This window comes from Podarcis vaucheri (assembly GCF_965113315.1).
Source record: "Podarcis vaucheri genome assembly, chromosome: 13".
Lineage (NCBI taxonomy): Eukaryota > Metazoa > Chordata > Lepidosauria > Squamata > Lacertidae > Podarcis > Podarcis vaucheri.
Genome location: NC_138751.1, coordinates 7,282,414 through 7,303,334, shown reverse-complemented (window position 1 = coordinate 7,303,334; position 20,921 = coordinate 7,282,414). Strand labels below are relative to the sequence as shown.

At 47.5% G+C, this 20,921-nt stretch overlaps 2 protein-coding genes and 1 long non-coding RNA gene across 3 annotated transcripts; 1 reads left to right on the top strand and 2 right to left on the bottom strand.

Annotated features, from left to right (window-relative positions):
• Nucleotides 1–1,139: 1,139 nt before the first annotated feature.
• Nucleotides 1,140–8,210, bottom strand: LOC309518091 (twisted gastrulation protein homolog 1-like; the record flags this gene model as incomplete). The annotated part of the gene is made up of 5 exons (XM_082197918.1): nt 8,016–8,210; nt 6,705–6,856; nt 2,892–2,991; nt 2,269–2,484; nt 1,140–1,360 (listed from the first exon to the last, which is right to left on the bottom strand). Exons 2-5 carry the CDS (start codon nt 6,816–6,818, stop codon nt 1,140–1,142), a joined length of 651 nt encoding a protein of 216 aa, XP_082054044.1. The 5' UTR covers nt 6,819–6,856; nt 8,016–8,210.
• Nucleotides 8,211–9,598: 1,388 nt separating this feature from the next.
• PPP1R3E (protein phosphatase 1 regulatory subunit 3E) lies at nt 9,599–19,564 on the bottom strand. The gene is made up of 2 exons (XM_082197859.1): nt 17,396–19,564; nt 9,599–12,895 (listed from the first exon to the last, which is right to left on the bottom strand). Exons 1-2 carry the CDS (start codon nt 17,846–17,848, stop codon nt 12,416–12,418), a joined length of 933 nt encoding a protein of 310 aa, XP_082053985.1. The 5' UTR covers nt 17,849–19,564; the 3' UTR covers nt 9,599–12,415.
• On the top strand, nt 13,677–19,656 carry LOC309518141. The gene is made up of 3 exons (XR_014213351.1): nt 13,677–15,366; nt 15,693–16,634; nt 19,559–19,656. It is a non-coding gene; the product is annotated as an uncharacterized lncRNA (long non-coding RNA).
• The last annotated feature ends 1,265 nt before the right edge of the window (nt 19,657–20,921 follow it).

The following is a 20,921-nucleotide window of genomic DNA, read 5'->3' as shown; positions in this document are numbered from 1 at the left end:
TTTATTTTTATTATGTATTTTGTAGTTTTATGTCTTGATTTTATTCTGTGATCCGCCCTGAGACCTCCGGGTTTAGCGTGGTATAGAAATTCAATAAATAATATAAAAATCAGCTCAGAAGATAATCGGGCGGATGAGGCTTCTGCAACACAACTGCCTTGTCTTCTGAACTGCCCCGAGACCTTGTGATGAAGGACAATATATAAAATGAATAAAGAACAACAAGAACAACAACAGTACAGGTAAAAAGATTCATTTTATTATCATTACAAAGATGGGAAACTGACAAAAGTCTTTATATCTAGGTCCGTGAAGCAATTGACTTGGACGAGGAGTTCAGAAAACTTGGGGCTGCGGAGGGATTGAAAAAAGGGCATCCCCCCCCACAAGGTGGCTATAGGCAGGTACCTAGGATACCTTTTTCCCAGGTGCAGTGCTTATAAGCAGAAGGCGTTTTCTCTGTTGGGAGGGGTGCCTTAAACAGCGAGCATTAGGGAATACAGTGGTGCCTCGCAAGACGAAAAGAATTCGTTCTGTGATTCTCTTCGTCTAGCGGTTTTTTCGTCTTGCGAAGCAAGCCCATTGACGGATTAGTGGATTAGCACTATTAGCGGCTTTTAGCGGCTTATCTGCTGATCAGATCAGCTGATAAGCGGCTTAGCGGCTTAGAAAAGGGGGGGGAGGGGAAAAACAGCAGGAACTCGCAAGACATTGTCGTCTTGCGAAGCAAGCCCATAGGAAATTCGTTTTGCGAAGCAGCTCCAAAACGGAAAACTCTTTCGTCTAGTGAGTTTTCCGTCTTGCGGGGCACCACTGTAAGGCAAAGTCAGCTGGGTTGTAAGAAAAAGCAGAGAGAGGGGACTGTAGCTGGCAAGATACCCATAATAAGCAGAGGGAGAAGGTGGGGCAGAAGCCGCTGTTGCTTGGGAGGACCATCGTAGACCAGTGCCGGGGAATGGAGGAGTCCAGAGGGGTCCATAGAACCAAAAAGGTTAATGAACAGCAACAAAAAGCAAATGCTTCCTTCATGTTTGCTCAGTGAAGAAAGGAAGACTGGGTGTGACTGGGGCAGGCAGCCCAAGCAGAGGCTAGGGCAAGGCGAGTGGGTGTTTTTTGAGGGGGCGAGAGACCCAGAGATCTCAGTCCCGGCAACTGGAACATTGTGCGTGGGCTCCCCCATAGCCCAGGCAGTCTGGCCCCAGACATTGGCAGCAGGCATTGTGGAACCAGCGGTAGCGCCAGGCGCCCACCGACTGGCAAGCCGTCCGGCACCGGCTCATGGACAGGCACTCGTTGAAGAAAATGGACTGACACGGTGGCATGGTGGCATTGAAGCCCTTGGCATCTGAGAGGGCCAAGCCTGGAAGCGAGAGGAGAGAAGGTTTGCGGCCGTTGCGGTTGAACCCAGGACAAAAGCTGCGGCTCAGATGTCGTGTGTCTGCTTTGCACAAAGAATGTTCCAGGCTCAGTCCCAAGGTAGGGCTAGGAGAGAATCTAGACTGAGACCCTGGAGAGCTGCTGCCAGCCTGTGTAGGCAGTATGGAGCTAGCCTGGCCAATGGGAAGGCTGAGAGGCAACGGCTGGGAATGACGAGCTCATGTGTGAATTGAACCAGGGCCTTTTAGAAATAGAATCATAGAGTTGGAAGAGACCACAAGGGCCATCGAGTCCAACCCCCTGCCAAGCAGGAAACACCATCAGAGCACTCCTGACATATGGTTGTCAAGCCTCTGCTTAAAGACCTCCAAAGGAGGAGACTCCACCACACTCCTTGGCAGCAAATTCCACTGTCAAACAGCTCTTACCGTCAGGAAGTTCTTCCTAACAGAATAAGCTGTCTTATTCCGAGTCAGATTAAAAGTCCATCTAACCCTGTATTGTCTGCACTGACTGGCAGCAGTGCTCCAGGGTTTCAGACAAGACATTCCCAGTGCTACCGGAAGATGAACCTACGACCTTCTGTGTGCAAAGCAGATGTTCTGTCCCTGGGCAATGGCCCTTCTAGGTTACAGCACACGTCACTCAATTAACCCCCACGCCAATCCCAAAAAACCCTCAGGTGCCATTGTGAACAGGTATGTGTCAATCTGAATGTTTCCTGTCGTGTATTACTGTAGCTCAAGCCCTGCTCCCCGAGGCTCTAGTCTGAAGCTCTAACCACTATACCATGCTGCCTCTTAACCCACCTCCCCCATGCAAGTGCCATGTATCCTTCCAGCGCCACCTGTCTCCCAACAGCCCCCTCTCCCCCCACCACCACACGCGTACCTGTGTGAGGCCCCAGGAGGAGGTGGCCGGTCTCCGCGTGGTTCTGCCGCAGCTCCTCTTCGACTGGTAGGGTCAGGATGCTCCAGCCCATGGGAGGGTCGTTGTCGGAGATGGCCATGAGTGCCCGGAAGAGCGAGGGCACCGGGGACATCAGGTTGTGCATGGAGCTCCGCAGGGCAGGGCGGGGGGCCGAGGAGGGGCGTTCGTCACACAGCCCTTGCGGAGAGGAGAAATCAAGTCGGAATTCCTCATGGACCACAGTTCAGCCACTGGGAAGAAGCGGGCAGTTTCCTGCATCTGGTAACCCTCCTCCCAGCCATATTTTCGCGGTTTAGGGGATGGGGCCCAAGCTCAATGGTAGAACACCTCTTGCATGCAGCACCAAGAGGACTCCAGCTTCCTCAAAGGCCTCACGGTTTCCCCCCGGAAAAAATAAAAAAAGTGTGTGGAATATTCAAACTATATCAAACTGCTCTTTTCATTTTTTTCCAGGGAAAAAACGGCTTTGGAAACCCCCCTTATTTCCGTTTTTTCCCCAGAGCTTCCCATCTCTACTTTGGCCCCCACTTTTCCCCCCACCCTGCAATGTGACGGGCGTTTGGCACCCCCTGGAATTCACTCACCCATGCATTCACAGCAGGACTCCCAGAGATTGCCCAAGCAGAAAGCACATTCCCGACAGCATGGGCACCCGGCTCTGTTGGCCTCGCACTGGCACACTTCCTGCCAAGAGATATCAAGTGGGGGTGTTAACATTGACCTCCTGTAGTAAAGTAGACAATAATTAGAAATCATTCCTTGGTCAAGTAAAAGACTGTGGCCTTGTAGGTATTTCATCAGCCACAAGGACCCTGGGAAAGGGAGTTGTGTTTCTTTAAACTCTAGACAATCTGGCTCCTTGGCGTGAGAGGTTTATGGGAATAAAGGAATCCTTGATTTAATGAAAGGCCTGACACCTGGCTTTCAGGGTGTGAACCTTTCCCCCCCCCCCCCAATGATGTTATCTGTCCTTGAAGGGCTTGGGAATGAGGATCTGGTTAATTTCCGTGAAAGGGAGGAAATTCTTTGATTTGGGTTCGGACCCTATAAATTGACCCAGCTGCAAAAGGGTAAATTGGTTAATTAGGACTTATGATTGGCTGGAAAGTTACAAAGCCAAGAGCAAATTGTAAATAAAAGATCAAGGAATTGTTAGAGAAGTTGCTCTTTGCTCTCTGCCATTGCTCACTGCAATCCGCAAAGATGCCCGGCTGTGATGTCCACCTAATAGCCGTTTCGTCTTTTGAAATGGAAATCCTCAAACACCTTCAATACGCAGATGCTTGAAAAGACTTTGACTATCCTAGCTGTGTTTGTCTTTGTGAGTATGTAGTTTTTATTTTCCTTACTTGTAAGTTCCATAAGAAGTGCCTGTTGTTTCAACATGTTTTCTGTTATTCTTTTAAAATAAATTTTTAAAGAAGAACCTGTTTGGTATCCGTGCCTTTTCCGGGGGAATAGCTAAATCCTAGCCTTACGCTTAGTTACGCTCTACCGTGAGAATTTCTGTCTGCAAGTCTGTGGATTCAGCTTGTAGAGGCGGGGAATTGCCAGTGTGGATTCAGCTTGTAGAGGGGGGGAATTGCCAGTCTAACGGGACACACCTTTCTCCCTGGGTTGTGGCTCTGGGTTCCCCGGAACAAAGGGAGTGGTGGCAGCCCTACCGGGTGTGATTCGGCCTGTGTTTCTGAAAAAGTAACCTCGCCAGCCAGTGTGCTCAAGAAACCTGTTCTGGCCGGAGAGCAAAGACAGGTGAGGGAGGGGCAGCTGGGGGCGAAGGTTTACCACACCTCCCCCCTGCCTGGTTTCCCTTTGTAAAACGATCACACCAAACGCGCACACAAATCAGCCCGTTTTGCCCCCAAAATGAGGATGGCCAATTCGACAAGTACAGCCCCATAACCGAGAAGGCCCTCTGCCTGGTTCCCTGTAATTTGGCTTCTTGCAGGGAGGGAACCGCCAGAAGGCCCTTGGTGTCCGGGCTGAACGATGGGGGTGGAGATGCTCCTTCAGGTATACTGGGCCTTTGAGGCCGTTTAGGGCTTTCAAGGTCAGCACCAACACTTTGAACTGTGCTCGGAAACGCCCTGGGAGCCGATGCAGGTTCTTTCAGGACCAGTGTTACAAACTGACTTCAAATTAAATAGTTACATTTTTCATATATTGACTTCCCACCCACACCACATTGTTTTTGTTCATACCCATTTCTACTACATTATACTGTATATCAATATTTTATCTATTACAGAAATCCCTCTAATGCAATCACTTTATCCTTTCTTCTCAAATCCTGCCCGCAATTTCATTTTATAGTGCTTTTTCAAATAGTCCAAAAAAGTCCCCCATTCTTCCAAAATGTGTGAGTGTTGAGAAATAATTATTTTTAAAATAATTTTAATTAAGTTTTCATATTTAAGTACATCTCATTACACAGATCGTGTGTTGAGAAATAATTACCGTATTTTTCGCTCTATAACACGCACCCGACCACAACACGCACGTAGTTTTTGGAGGAGGAAAACAAGAAAAAAAATATTCTAAATGAAACAGTGGATGTATGATTTTTGTGGTTCATGCTGTGGCCACAGACATGTGATCTGACAGTGAGTTTGGAATAGCCCAATGCAAAAATCCTGAGGATCCATGTGGATCCATGCTTTGTAACCATGTTTTTGCACCACTGCGGCCCCAGGCAACAGTGGGTGCGTGATTTTTTTGGTGCAAGATGTAGCCATGGACATGCTATGTGATCTGATGGTGAATTTTGGGTGACCCAGTGCAAAAATCCTGAGGATCCATGTGGATCTGTGCTTTGTAACCACGTTTTAAGTGGGGAGGACAGGAAAAGCACTCAAGGGACAAGGAGCACGCGTGGGGTGGGTAGAGAACAATGCTGCTAATAATGCAGAAGAGGGGTTTAAGGGGAGAAGAAGCATGCGTGGGGTGGGTGGAGAAGGATGCTGCTAACAGTGAAGAAGAGGGGTATAAGGGGAGAAGGCTCCTCTCCTCTCCCGCTTTGCTCCTTTAAAGCAAGCAGGCTCTCTGTCCCTCTCTCCTCCCCACTCAGCGGCTCTTCTCCCGCTTTGCTGTTTCAAAGTGAGCCACGGAGGAGTGAAGGAAGGGGAACCATGGATCCTCTGCTCACGACTGCAGCAGATCCCACCCCCCCGCCACCCGTAGGTATTCCCTCCATAACACGCACAGACATTTCCCCTTACTTTCTAGGAGGAAAAAAGTGAGTGTTATGGTGCAAAAAATACGGTAAATACTTAGCAGATCCTGTGAACTCAGGTTTACCCTCCCAGAGGAGGAGGTTGCCCACTGCCTCTCTGCCTGATGCCCTGGCCTCAACTCTGTCCAGTCAGCCCCCTGCCATGAATGCACTGCTCTCCCCTGATTGCTGCATCAGCTGTGACCGGGTAGTTCAGCCTCCCCAAATGAAGAGGTTGCCTTGCTGTGCTTCTGCGTGAGTGACTGTTCTGGGCTGCCAATCCAAAGGAAGCCCGTGGTAGCGGCTCATGCAGATACATAGAGGGTTGATCACCACCGAGAAGTACTTGTCACGCATTCTAACCACATTTTGTGTGAGAGCACTGGTTAGTGGTGTGACTGAGCCTCCCATTCAAGGGGGAGAAGGGATCTCAGGAGCAGTGCTGGATTTACGTATAAGTTAAACAAGCTATAGCTTAGGGCTATATTTCTTGGGGGCCCAAAAAAATTTAAAGGGGAAAAAACTGGATGTGCATTTCCAAAATGTAAGGTAAAAAAAATACAGTGGACGCTTGGATTGCGAACGTGATCCGTGTGGGAGACACGTTCGCAACCCGCAGCATTCGCAACCCACAGCGCCGCATCTGCGCATGCGCGGGTTGTGATTCGGTGCTTCTGCGCAAGTAACTCGTTCCGGTACTTCCAGGTTTGGTGCAGTGCGCAACCCGAAAACACACAACCTGAGGTGTCTGTAACCCGAGGTATGACAGTGAAACAAAACCTACATACAGCAACAGTGTTTTGTGTTGTGTAGGCTCCTATGATGTAAGTCATGAGCCCCGCCTGCTAGCCTGTTCCCTAAAATATCACTGGTTTGCTCATTTCTATATATAGGGTGCCTACATTCTGCACGGACTGGTTGCATGGCAACATGGGCAAATGGCTTTAGAAACCTATTAGGCCCATAAATGACCATATAGCATATATTCAACGCGAAAAACAGTGACAATATGTTGTTGACAAAGGACAGCTGGACATATAAAGGGCCCCATTACCTTCAGTAGCTGAGGGCCTCATCAAACCTAAATCCAGCCCTGCTCAGGAGCTTGGAAAACGCCCGTCCCAAATCCAAGTCTGCAGGTCTGCAACAAGATCTGATGTGAGGCAGCGCTTTCCCAACCTCTTACCTGCAGCAAGCACTTGCTGACGTCGCTGGCGCAGAGGGCCTTATTGCACCCATCAGCACGGGAGACCACAGCCCATGTGGCTGCCACCAAAAGGAAGGCCACACCGTGGGGCATTGCTACAATGTGGGGCAGTAGGGGGAGGGTAGACAGACCTGGAAGAAAGTGGAAGATAAATGGTTACCTATGGGGAGAGGAACATCAATCAGTTGACAAAAAATTGAGTAGCCCACAAACACGTTTATTCACCAGCTGCCCCACAGATACCTTTTGGGTCCTAAACAAATGTGGGGGGCGCTACCCCTATCAACACAGATTCTAAATAAAAAAATTCCTTCCAGTAGCACCTTAAAGACCAACTAAGTTAGTTCTTGGTATGAGCTTTCGTGTGCATGCACACTTCTTCAGATACACTGAAACAGAAGTTGCCAGATCCTTCTATATAGTGAGAAGGTGGGGAGGGGTATTACTCAGAAGGGTAATACACACGAAAGCTCATACCAAGAACTAACTTAGTTGGTCTTTAAGGTGCTACTGGAAGGATTTTTTTTATTTTGACTATGGCAGACCAACACGGCTACCTATCTGTAACTGAAGCACAGATTCTGTAACACTTCCCTGATGCCTCTTTAATAAGTATTACAAATTTAGTTCCTGCAGCTGCAAAGTGGTTATATTAACATTTCCCCCTTTCCTCTGTTATACTTCCCATCTAGATCTACTCTAACCGACCAAGGGATCTGTTGATCTCCCCCACGACTTTTCAATACAGATTACTATGCTGGGGGATGGGGTCTCTTCTCTCCACTATAGGAACATTGGGGGAGAGAAGTAGCTAATCTGGGTTAAACTATTTATAGGTAGGTAGCCGTGTTGGTCTGCCGTAGTCGAAAGAAAACAAAACAAATAGAATTAAATTTTAAAATTGGTATGAGCTTTCATACCAATTAAACTAGTACTAGTACATTTCATACCAAGTTAAACTAGTACATTATAAAAGCATCTTGGGGATTGCATATCATGGGCTAAAGTAGCTAACACTCTTCCCCCCCTCAAGTAAATCATAAATAAAACTGAGTAGTAACAGGAGGAATTACAAAGATGTAGGACCCCCCACCCCCATTCAAAGTATGGACGTAGCCCGCGGCCAAGGACTCTCTCTCGACCCCCTCCCCATATTTCCAGGCCTTTTTTTGGGACGGCGTGGGGGCACATAGTGATGGCTAAGAGTTGGGGAAAGTGCTCGCCCCCTCCCGCATGCAACCAAGACGACGCGACGAAGAAGAAAACTTAGTTAAGTGTCGATCGACTTACCCGGAGAGGGGGGTGAAGTCTGCGATGGAAGTAGGGCTTTTTTTTGAGGGGGTCCGGACCACAGTCGCCCCCCTCTCTCAGTCTCTGTCTGGTAGGAAAAAGAGGAGGGATCTGGAAGAAGGGAGGGCTGAGAGGGGTTGGGAGAAGGGGAGATGGAGGAGGGAAGGGATAGGAGGGAGGGAGAGCGAAAGAAAGAAAGGAAGAAAGGAAGAAAGGAAGAAAGGAAGAAAGGAAGAAAGGAAGAAAGGAAGAAAGAAAGAAAGAAAGAAAGAAAGAAAGAAAGAAAGAAAGAAAGGAAGGAAGGAAGGAAGGAAGGAAGGAAGGAAGGAAGGGTGGGGGAGACAGCCAGCACCCAACTCTTCCAACTCTCTCGCCCCTCCAGAGGACCAAAGAGCAATCCTTTTGTTCTTTTTTCAAGGCTGCAGAAGAAATAAAATAATAAAAGCAGCGTGGCAGCAGGCGGTGGTTTGTTAAGCTTTCTGGGAACTGTAGCTCTGTGAGCGGTGAACTACAGTTCCCAGGATTGTTAGGGAGGAATTCGTGTGCTTTCAATGCATGGCGTGTTCTCAGCCTTTGTGTAGGGCTTGCTCCTGAGATATTTCTTCTCCCAAAGATATCCCACAAGGCAGCAGAGGTTTAGGATCAGGGTTTTCCTTCTCTAAGGTGGGCTCCCTTCCCTGGTTGACGAGCCCCACCTGCCCCTCACTTCCCTCTGTAGCATTTTGCAGGAACTGCATTATTGACCATTGGACTATTGGTCTTTCCTGCTCGATCTGCCAGAGCCTGTATTTGCCCGCAGAGGAAGTCCCAAACTCACTGAGGGTTTGACACCCGTCAATCACCCCCTCCTGGCTTAGCCTGCCCCTAGAAGCCATTTCTGTGGTGCGGCCGGTGTCACATGCAGGCAGCTTCCAGGAGCCAGAGGTGAGAGCTGAGTGCAGGGTGGAGACCAAAGGTGGACAAACTACCCCAGAAGCATGATGTGTCCCCCACCAGAGGTACTACGCCTCCCCTAACACCCCATATATCATGCTCTGAATACCCGTTGCTGGGAATTGCAAGTGAGGAGAATACTCTTGTGCTCAGATCCTGCTCACAGGCTTCCCACAGGCATCTGGTTGCCACCATGAGAATAAGATGCTCGACAAAAGAGGTTACTGCCCTGATCCAGTAGGCTCGTCTTAGATACCTAAAGGTAAAGGGACCCCTGACCATTAGGTCCAGTCGTGACCGACTCTGGGGTTGCAGCGCTCATCTTGCTTTATTGGCCAAGGGAGCCAATACAGCTTCTGGGTCATGTGGCAGCATGACTAAGCCGCTTCTGGCGAACCAGAGCAGCGCACAGAAACACCGTTTACCTTCCCGCCGGAGCGGTACCTATTTATCTACTTGCGCGTTGACGTGCTTTCGAACTGCTAGGTTGGCAGGAGCTGGGACCGAGCAACGGGAGCTCACCCCGTTGCGGGAATTCGAACCGCCAACCTTCTGATTGGCAAGCCTTAGGCTCTGTGGTTTAACCCACAGCGCCACCCACGTCCCTCTTAGATCTTTAGAGGTATGCAAATATAACGTGAGTCCGAGACTTTTCACAGTCTTTTTCACTTTTTTATTTCTTTGGTTTTTCAGTCCAATTGCTTGTTTTGGTCAGTTACAAACATTAATGTAAACTTTGGTTCACTGGTGCCATTTCATTGTTACATTATGGAACACACCAAAAGTACACATCACTGATCCAATTTCTGCCCAAGCCTAGCGTCTTCCCTCTGTGGTCCAGACAAACAGCCCATTTACCCCATAATCTTCTGCCTGGGTTGGACTAGGGAGCAGATGGCCCCCAGTAATTAGAGGTGATTTTAGGTAGCCAAACCAATCTATATTTTGGAAAATGGATTGTCTGTTTTCTATGGGTTCAGATACTACTTGAGACATGATCACCAAACTTCTCATGAAGGCTCCAGCAGCCTTCATCGATATTTGGATGCCAGTCACCACTTCAAATCAAGATAGTGAAGTAGAACATGACTGGTGTGACTTTGCCTGATTTTTGGTGTGATGGGCCCAAACTCACAAGTTGCACTAGCTATTTGAAAGTCACAATATTTTTGGGTTTCTACAGATTCCCAAGCAGTGCCAGGCACTCCTCATTAGTATGATATAAAGAGGTTATCAGTTATTTCTTCCCATTAATAACTGGAGGTCTGCCTTTTCCCTTAAACACCAGCCAGATCACTGCAATTTTCTAGAGAAGACCACCTGCCTGACATTGCCACATGTTCATTTAGCTTCTACTTGAACCAAGAGCAGTAGTACATCATAAGGACTGGATTAGGCCAAGGCTTTCAGTGTAATGGCACTGGTATTTTAGAGCATTGCTCCTATAGCAATTAGACAGGCACCTACAATTCTGATGTTCTCTCAATACTGAAAACATTTGTTTTGTCAAACATTTTCAGAGACTTCATTCTGCTAATTGTTGGCCTTTTGGTTTTGTGTTTTACGATGTTTTCATATTTTATTGTAGTTTTTCGTTGTACATTCTTGTTATACACAGCTGCACTGCTTTGCTCGTGAAAGGATGGTTTGAACTGCTAGTAGGCACCAAGAACGCACCTAGAACAATGACCGAGTCACGCAGAGAATGGACTATTTTTGCACACATTAAAATAAATATTTTCAGGTGCAAGAGTGAAGAATGCTTTCAATTGTAAGAGAATACATTCATCAGAACTTTGAGAAACACTATTATGGAGACTTCAGTTGTTAGGGGTCTTGTGGGTCATGGAAATTTAGAAATTGCACACATTGCACACCACTGTAAACTGCCCTGGACACCATTTTGAATAGTGCTGCTTCTACACAAGACTTTTTTTTGCAACATGAAGATAATGAATTTGGCGCAAGTGTTCATTACCACCCCACTCCCCGCTTAAACACACAGATCAGGCAGCTACTCTCTGCTTGATCAGTGAAGTGATCTCACAACGACATAATGAAACATGCGCAAGGAACCAGTTCAGAACACTCAAGTTGAGAGAACAGCAATACAATTACATGTAAACATTCATACATTCCACATTTCCCGTCTATTCATGCAGGGAGATGTGGGTGGAATTAGCATGTGTGAACAAGTCCTCAGGATGAAAACTCATTGTTCTTAGTGCCACCCAGAATCTGGTGACGGACGCCGAGGAAATCCACCTCCACGATATATAGCAGTGGATCTTGTCCATCTTTTGTTTCACCAGAATTCAGTCTTTTTCACCTTACTCCTAGGCCAGAATTTCTTCCTTCTCTCCCTCACGTATGTGTATTTAGCTTACACTTGCTCAATTCTCATGTAAAGGCACCAGTGAGACCCCAACAAAGGGAAGGGATCTCTTGATGACCCTCAAGATGCACATATGTTGCTTAGCAACATACAAGTTATATGGGGTGGGGATGGTACTTTGAAGGCTAGCCACTTTATGCGGATGTTGTTCAGAGAGCCCCCAGCCGAACAATGCTAGATTACTGGGTGGGAGTCTTGAGTTCGAATCCTAGCTTACAACAGATTCAAGTCACTCCCTTAGGACCTCCTGTTCCCTAACTGTAAAATGAGAACAAAGGGCTGATTTGCCTGACCTTTTCTCAATATTTCTCACTCGATATTTGTTTGGTGAAATAGACTGGTGAAAGCACACACAGCTAGATAGCAAGTTAGTATATTGTGGGAAACAGAGTATGTGGTGAACGTTACTGCCCTACTTCAGAGGCTGATTTTTGGATTTGTCAGATATCACTCAGGTAGAAACTCCACAGCAGACTTGCAGAATGTCATGCTAGGGAGCCTGGGAGCAAACCCAAATCATCTACCTCAAACCTTTGCATACATCTGCTATATGTATAATATATAGGAAAGTTGTTTGCTATGCATTTGGATGCTTCTTAAGAAAAAGTAACTGAAATTTGCATAATGGCTCTTGAGATCAAGAAGCAGGTTTCTGTCTATATTTTGATACAGTGGGATGCCATTTTGAATCCAGATGGCGGATGGAACCTTTCAAGAACGTGCTGAATTTTACCGCATTTTGCATGATTGTTCCTGAGATCAATGAGCCGTTTTTGGCCTATGTTTTGATACCGTTGGGTGCCATTTTGAATCAAGATGGCGGACTTTCAAAACTGATTTTAACCACTGATTGCACAATTGCACTGATCTTTTGGGTTTCTTTGAATTCCCAAGCGTTGCATGAGGCCTCTAGCATATTGATAGTTGCCACCCACCCTATTCTTAGGGCTCAGTGCAAGTACCCAACAGCACCCCCCTAACAGAGACATTTGGCAAGTCCCCCCCTTCTGCTCTGTTCTGTCCTTTGGTTCCTGCCCTTCCTCCTGTCTGATTGGGATGGCTCTATGTTCCCTTAGAGGAAGTGTATCCACCCTGTCTCACAGCAATCGGCCGTGGGGCTGGGGGGCTCCTCCTCCTCATCCACACAGGGCGGAGGCCTCAGGCAATAGTTGCGGCCTTGGTTGTTGTCCCAGAACTCTTCTGCCCCCACAAGGTAGCAAATGGCAAACTCTAGGACAACCCCAGGGACCAGCGGGGTGAGCAGCGGAAGGCGGAAGGCAAAGCGGTCGGCGTGGTCCCGATCCCGGCCTGCAGGAGCGGCGTAGGATGCCCGAACTTCGTGTTGCATAGCCCAAGAATCCCAGGTGTATCGCACGGAGACCCGTTTTTCGTAGGCTAGGTTGAGGACCCGGATGGTGCCGGAGACGCAGGAGCCTTCGGCCCGGGCTCCTTCGAGGAGAACGCACTGCGCCAGGAGGCGCGGTAAGAAATCTGGCATGGACAGGGGGTCTGGGAAGGTGGGCTCCAGCAAGTATCGAAGACTCAAAGGATCCTGGAGAGACAAAAGGAAGAGGGGAGTGAGAATTTTGGAAGGGCCGTGGCTCAGAGGCAGGTCACAGGTTGCTGGAGACAAAGTTGATATGTTTGATTGGAGAAAAACCATTGATGAAATTTATTATTGTTAATAATAATAATAATCAGAGAACCCCTTTTGGAGTTTTGGTGTAAAAAAGAAAATGAATCGGAGGCATTTGGGGTGGAAGACTGGGAAACTACTGCCTAACGGAAAGAAGATGAGTTGGATGTCATGCTAGAGCAAATATTTTGACTAATTTGATTGTTTGATTATTTGATTGTTGTTAGCCGCCCTGAGCCCGGCTTTGGCTGGGGAGGGCAGGATATAAATAAAATTTTATTATTATTATTATTATTATTATTATTAATTTCTTTTATGAAACTGACAGACAGAAAATCTGAAGTCCTTTTAATTTCTTCTCTTTCATTTTGTTTCTTCTATTTTTTTTTCTTTTCCTTTGGTTTTTTCATTTTTTTCTCACCTTGTTTTTATTTAGATTATTTCTTAGATCATATTTCATTATGAAAAAGTTTTAATAAAATTTTATTTAAGAAGACGGTCACAGGTTCAATTTTAGGGAAGTTTGTAATGTTTGATGTTTTATCGTGTTTTTAATATTCTGCTGGGAGCCGCCCAGAGTGGCTGGGGAAACCCAGCCAGATGGGCAGGGTATATAATAATAATAATAATAATAATAATAATAATAATAATAATAATAATAATAATATTTCTTGGCATTTCCACGTTGGTCTGGGAAAGATCTGAAACCTTGGCGAACCAGTCAGTGTAGACAGGATATAAGATGGACCATTCGGTCTGACTCAGTATAATAAGGCATCTGCCTATGTTCCTAATTAGAAAATGGAGCACATGAAGGACTATTTAGGTGTTAGGGACGAAATAGAGGGGATTAAGGGACAATAAAGACAGAATGACTGAAGAAATTTGTGGATGATGAAGAAAAATGAATAGGAAGGTATTAAAATAGAGGGTAGGGGGGAAATGGTGAGTGGGAACAAACCATGAGAATTTAGAAAGAAAAGACTAAATAAGACAGAAAGGGAAAGCCAATACATTATACAGGATACGACTATATAAATTTAAACAAGTGAAAAGAAAACAGAAGGAATTCTAGAGAACACAGGCAGAAAGATACTAAAGGCTGGCAGGAAACAGTGTGTGTCCATGTGGTAAAATGTTTTGAATGTGGGACTCGGACCTGGGTTCAAATCCTCACTAGGCCAGGAAGCTCCCTGGGTCAGTCTTTGTCTCTCAGATTAACATTCTTCACCCAGTTGTCATGAGGATAAAATGGGAAAGAGAACTGCGTAACCACCTTGAAGGAAAAATGGGATATAATAAGCATGTGACCAAGTAAATAAAGAGGAGTTGAGTTCTCGAATCAGGTCAGGAGGACCAAGAAGGAGGAAAGTCAATGAACGGGAGGTGAGGAAAAGGGGCAATAAAGATGAAAGATAAAGATACTGGCTGGCCAGCAGAAAAAGAACAGGAGGAAAACAAGAGAGGGAGATGGAGGAAGGGGATGAGAAAGAGAAAGAGGAGCGAGGGCTAAATATACACTATGGCCACATTTGCACCATACATTTTAGACACTCTGATGCTTCTTTAAACAATTATGGCTTCCCCCAAAGAATCCTGGGAACTGTAGTTTGTTAAGGGTGTTGAGAGTTGATTGGCAGCCCCTATTCCCCTCATGGAGTTACAATTCCCCAGGAACGATAGCTCCCAGAATTCTTTGGGGGAAGCGATGACTGTTTCAAGTGGTACCATAACGCTTTAAACGTATAGTGTGGATGTGGCTCTTTAAAGCACATTCTTTCCCCTCAAAGGATTCTGGGCACTGTAGTCGACCCCTCACAAAAGTGACAATTCCCAGCGACCCTTAACAAACTCCAGTGCCCAGAATTCTTTGAGGGGAAAAGAATGTGCTTTGAATGTGCCTTAAATGTACAAGTCACACAGGGGAAAGGAAAGAAGTCAGGGGGGAGATGAAAGGATGGGACAAGGCGGAGAAGAGGAGAGACTGGAGATCCAAGATGGCAGCATGTGGAGAAGGGAAGGGCGGGAGGAGGATGAGCTAGAAAGCGAGGAGGCAGGCAAGGTGGAAAGCAAGGGAGGCGTTGATGGATCCTGAGTGCCATTTGAGAGTCACTTTCAGGAAAGAGAAGAAGAGAGACTTCTGGTCTCCGGACAACATTTAAAAAACCCTTTTCCCAGCACCACCAGCCCATCTCTGTTAATTCCTTTGGCTGGAATGCAGTCGTTATGGAGTCATCCCTAATGCAGCCAGCAAAACTCTCACCAGCCCAAGCAAGCACAACCACTTTGGACCACAATTCCCATCAACAGCAGCCAGCCACAGAGTTATGGTCCAAAATGTCTGGAGGGCACCTGGTTTGCGAAGGCAAGGCTCCCTTTATACAGTGGTGCCTCGCAAGACGAAAAGAATCCGTTCTGTGATTCTCTTCGTCTAGCGGTTTTTTCGTCTTGCGAAGCAAGCCCATTGACGGATTAGCGGATTAGCGCTATTAGCGGCTTATCTGCTGATCGGATCAGCTGATAAGTGGCTTAGCGGCTTAGAAAAAGGGGGGAAAGGAAAAAAACCAGCAGGAACTCGCAAGACATTGTCGTCTTGCGAAGCAAGCCCATAGGAGATTCGTTTTGCGAAGCAGCTCATAAACGGAAAACCCTTTCGTCTAGCGAGTTTTCCGTCTTGCGAGGCATTCGTCTTGCGGGGCACCACTGTATAAAGGCCCTACGAGCAGACTAGTGAGGGCTGGGGGCCCAAAAGAAGAACCTTTTTTCGTGTTGGCATGACTGCGTGGTCTCAGAATGGGAGGAAGGGCTTTCCTTTAAACCTGAGGACTCTCTTTGGAGACGGAGGGATCCCCTCAGCTTGCCAAGGGTGAGGAGATCTTATATCCCCTCCCAGCTCCTTGCACAACCACCATCTTTGGAGATTTGGGGCCATCTCAAGAGATGCTCAATAATTCTCAGGGGGGAAAGCTTAAGGCAAACTGTGAAAGACTTTAACTGTCCAAAGGTGGACAGGATCCTGAATGCCTCTGAAGCCTTGTAGGTTAGCTCCACCTGGAAACTGCGGAAACAACCTTTCAAGGCATATTTTGGATTCATGCCTTTTGTATAGTCATAATAGATCTAAGGCCTCTTCTGGGGCTATGAAGAGGGAAATGTAAACGCAAAGAGAGGGGCAAAGCGGATTAGTATCCATGCCCCATCGCTCTTTCTGCCTCTTAACTCTTGGAAGGCGACTGACTGTAAGAAGGAGACACCTGTATCTGTGGAGGCCTCTTGACACGTTTTAAGAACCTCCTGTTATGCCAAATTTGAAAATGCATGGGGAATCTCTGTGGATACGAAAGGATCTGTGCTTGAGAGCGTTGCTTTGTAAAGTAGGAAGGCAGGGAGGGAGTGGGAATGATGGCAGAGAGGCTTGCATCTTCACAACACTCCTCTCTCAGCAACCACAGAATCACAGAATTGTAGAATTAGAAGGGACCCTACGGGTCATCTAGTCCAACCCCCTGCAATGCAGAAATCAATGCAGGAGTTCACTTTAACACTGAAAGAAACATACTGGCCAGTTACTTTTTCTTCCCTATTTACAGGACTCCTGCAAAGACTCAGAGACGTGGATATAGGTTACTACAGGTTAATGACATGTGACTTTATGGTAAGAAGCAAAGGCTCAATCCCATGTACACTTATCTTGGGACAAGGGTCACAGCTGGTCCAAGTTCAATCCCAAGTGGCAACTCCTCAGGTAAGGATGGGAATGCCCTCTGCTTGAAACCCGGAGAGCCACTGCCAGCTAGGGCAGCCCATGTGCTGCCTTCCCTAGTGTTACAACTCCCATCAGCCCCAGGCAACAGGATCAAAACTTGCAGCAAGTAAATACAGAGCACTATTTATTTAGACCTAGCTGCCTGTTTTGAAGCTGATGTCTCACAGCCTCTGGATGGCACCAGCTTCCCCCCATGGCCAAAAGCGGCATTGCACATGGGAATATGGGAAGCTGCTTTCTACTGAGTCAGACCTCTGGTCCACCTTACTTAGTATTGTCTGCACTGACAGGTAGCAGCCCTATCTGGGAGATGCCAGGGTTTGAGCCTGGGATCTTGTGCATGCAACACAAATGTTCTACCTCTGGGCTATAGCCCTTATCTGAAAAATCTACATCTTCCATTGCTAGTTGACACAATATGATGCATTTTGGACCAGTGCAATGCTGGTTATCTGGCCCTTTAAAGCCCTTGTGGGGGATAAAGAATAAGAATGATTATTCTCTATGGAATTAATGCTTCCTTTGCCCTCAGAAAGGAGATGCTGAAGGGAAATCTATGATTGATTTCCTTCCCTCCCACCTTTCTGCCACTTCCCATTCTGCCCCAAGATTCATCCCACCACTAGGCTGGCTTAACCCCCCCCCGTTACCTTCACAGGTGGGCAAAAAGGCAGGCATGGGGCAAAGTGGCTGAGTGAGTCGCGCCTCAGCTGGGCATGGACACGCTCCGGCACCTCTGGGAGGTCGTTGGGCCAGAACTGGCGGACGCTGGTGAGCTCCAGGCCCAGGGAGTCGGCGAAGCGAACCCTCTTGCGTGTCCCGGGGCTGCGGCTGCGCGAGGCCCCCCGACTTCTGCCCCGGGCAGGGGCCGAGCGAGTCCGGCGCCTTCCTTTCCGCTTGTGCCCTCCAAAGACGTGGCGTCGCCTCCGGGGCCTGCTCCGGGGCCTGCTCTCCGACTCGGATTCGGAGCCCTCGGTCCCCGAGTCCTCTGCTATGCTCGGCCGGGCGGTGCGGTAGTAGGCTCTCTCGTACAGGCCTGCGATGTAGCTCAGGTTCCGCGGGATGTTGCTAGGGGTCAGAGGTGACGGTGGGGCACGAGCCATGGGGGCAAAGCTGCAGACCCCAAGGCTTGGCTCTTCTACGCAGCTCAGGCCCAAGAATCACGTTTCAGGAGTATGTGGTGGCAACCCAGTTCTTCACGCCCTTCGCCGGACCTTCCTCCACTGTTGCTCCGTTTGGGACTGCCTTATCGCACGTTTGGGAGGAAAGATGTTCCTTTGCAGCTCTGCTGTCCACCGCCCTGCCTCTCAGTCTTCTTCAGCACTCTGGTTCTCCCTCAGCATGTTACCTCCTCTGATTTCTCCTGCTAGAGTCTCTTTGCCATGCTTCCGGTTGTCTGCAGGGCTCTCGGTCTGTCTGTGGGTCACTTCTTCATTTATTACCACTCCATCATCTTCTGCTCTCCCTCCCTCCCTCCATCTGGTCTGGTGTTTTCGCTCTGCCTTTCCATTTTTCAGTGTATTCCGCTGCTCTTCCTTCTGAAGACTTTCTCTCTCTCTCGTTCTACCTCATTCTTTTGCTTTGTCACTGTTCCTTTTGGAGATGCTCTGTGTTTTATTATTCCATCCGTGCTCTGTCTCTTTCTGTTGATTCAACTGTGTGACTTTGCCTTCTCCTTCCCAAGGACACCGTCACTCTCGTCTGCCTTTGAGGAGTCAAGTCGGTCAGGTCGTCTGTCTGCTCTCTCCTGTCTCTTTTCACTCTACTTGATCTCTGATACTCTCTGTGTATATTTAAAATTTTATATGTGTCTGTATCAAGGTATCTTTCCCTCGCTGCTGCTTCTTCCTTCTTCTATCTGTCCATCGCTTCACTTCCACGCTGTCCCACTCCAGAGATTCCCGGACTCTCTCTCTCTCTCTCTGGAAGATGCTGTTAAATATTTTTGCTTCCTGGAGAGTTTTCAGTCTCTCTAGCTTTTTATTCAGTGTGGTCCAGCTAAAGGTGACTCAGAGATTACCATAATCCTCAGAGCTGCAGCTCCTTGAAAACTGCCTGCCCATCCAGAATCTGAAGGTCCGGTACTCCAGAGTAGATCTCTCCACAGAATGCAAACAGGCACAACTCACTCAGTCAAGAACGGGAGGCTTGGGCTGGTGGGAAGGAGAAGATCTTTGCTTCCAGACCCAAAAAGGTTTTATTACTGCTAGGAAAAGGGCTCCCTCTCCCTCACACCTTGCCCCTCTAGGTTCCAGAGACAAGATGTACCTTTAAAAAGTATACGTGCCCAGAAATGTTTCTTTGGGAGATGAATTATTCAGAAGAGAAAATGGAACTAATGGATTATGCAAGAGCAAGAAAGCCCCACAAAGATCAGGAAAAAGGGGGGTGGGATTCAAAATTGGGGGCAGATTTGGCAGTCAGAGCTCAGATATGGGAAATGTGTGTGTTTGGGTGGGGTGGGGGGCTTCAAGCTGGCAGCAAGGGACACCAGTAGAACTGGGGAGGCTGTTTTGGGGGCAGAAATGAAGCTGTTAACTGAGATGGAGCTGCTCCTTTGGCTTCATGCCGCGTTAACCAGGTGCCTGAGAGCGTCTCTGTACATGAAACTGCAGGCATCCGGTCATGAATAATGGAGCAAGCCTAAAGCTTTCTGTCCTCCTCTCCTTAACATCCCCTCCTGCCTCCTCTCACCACAAAGCACAAAAGGGGTTACATGATGTTTACTGTACTACTTTTATTGCGAAGGAAGGAGCCTGTTCTCTCTCCCTTCCCTAAATTGATAGAATCACACCTTTCCTTTCCACTGACAGCCACCTCAGATCAGCTTCAGAAAACAGGCAACCACATCACGCCACCTCCCTGAATCTAATGAAGGTACAGAAATGGTTACGGACAGCTCTACAAATACGTAGCCTTCTCTCTCTCTTGGGAGCAGGGTGAGTTCAATGACATCCTCCTCATCTTATTTTTATTGCAGCTGCTCTGTCCCTCTGCTCAACCTGCCTCATTTCCCAAGGTCATAGGAAATTGAGCTTGGTTTGTCTCGGGCCCGAACGCTAACGCAATCCTTGCAGACACACGCAAACAGCCAATGTTTGTTTTGCACCTAAAACAATCCATCTGTCTCTTACACCTATGAAGTTTGGCTTTTTACACTGTGCACCATTTCTCTGGGACAGCCTTGGCTCACTAGGCAAAGGAGTTACAATGGATTACAATTCTCATCAGACTGTGCCAATATGGCTGTGTCAGCAGGTGTTGATGGGAGTCGTAATCCAACAATATCCGGAGGGCACCTGGTGGCTGAAGGCCGACATATACCTAGGAAATGACCGGGCACACATTTCCATGTTGTGCCTTTTTCACTTGCCTTTATCACTTGCCGAAAGGTGTTTCATTACCAGTTACCTCTCCACAGCTGGAGACAGCCCACAGGTCCACTGACAGACAATTCAGTGTCTTTGGGGATTAATTCCGAGCGACGGGATCCATTAAGCAGTAGTCTCAAAGAACCAAGGAGCAGGTGAATGTCGTGGTTAAAGAAATATTTTAAAAACACAACAGAAATGCAGCCCCAACCCCAAAGTCCACCATGATCTGCTGACTTCCAGTTCTAATTAGAATGAGCGCCAGGAGTGGTGAGAGCACAGAAAAAGAAAAAAATAATGTGAAAATGTTAACAAAGAAAGAAGCATTCATGGCACACTGTGAACCCGGTGTCACTTTGCGAGAATCACAAGAACAGCACTGGGCTCACAGGGCGGCATGAGCGAGGACGCACAACGTCCTGTCCCCCCAAACTGTATCCAGAGTGATGACCCCCCCCAGCCCCCCTGCTACGCCTCTGGTCTGACATTTGCCACAACATCCTTGAGCTGCATGCATCTATGTGGTGTTTTTTATCCAGTTGGCTGGTTGTAAGTCACTGTGCGTTGCTCTGGGCAAGATAAAGCGACTAACAACTTCAACAAATAACAATAATAATCTGTCTCCTTATTTTCAGATGGACTACAATTCTGAACTTCTTCTGGTGGTTGAACAGACTGGCAAGTAGACAGCAGACAAGAGAGACGCTTGTTATTCAGCAGATGAACTTAATGTCTCTTGCTTATAAATAAGAGATTTCCTGGTACTTGTAAATTTGGAAACATCCCTATGCATGTTTACTCAGAA

What these genes read in the sequence shown, in the direction of transcription:
- PPP1R3E (XM_082197859.1), bottom strand. Translation starts at nt 17,848, where the DNA reads ATGGCTCGTGCCCCACCGTCACCTCTGACCCCTAGCAACATCCCGCGG. An exon ending in CTTTTTGCCCACCTGTGAAG is followed by an intron (nt 12,896 to 17,395) that starts GTAACGGGGGGG and finishes TTGTCTCTCCAG; the next exon opens with GATCCTTTGAGTCTTCGATA.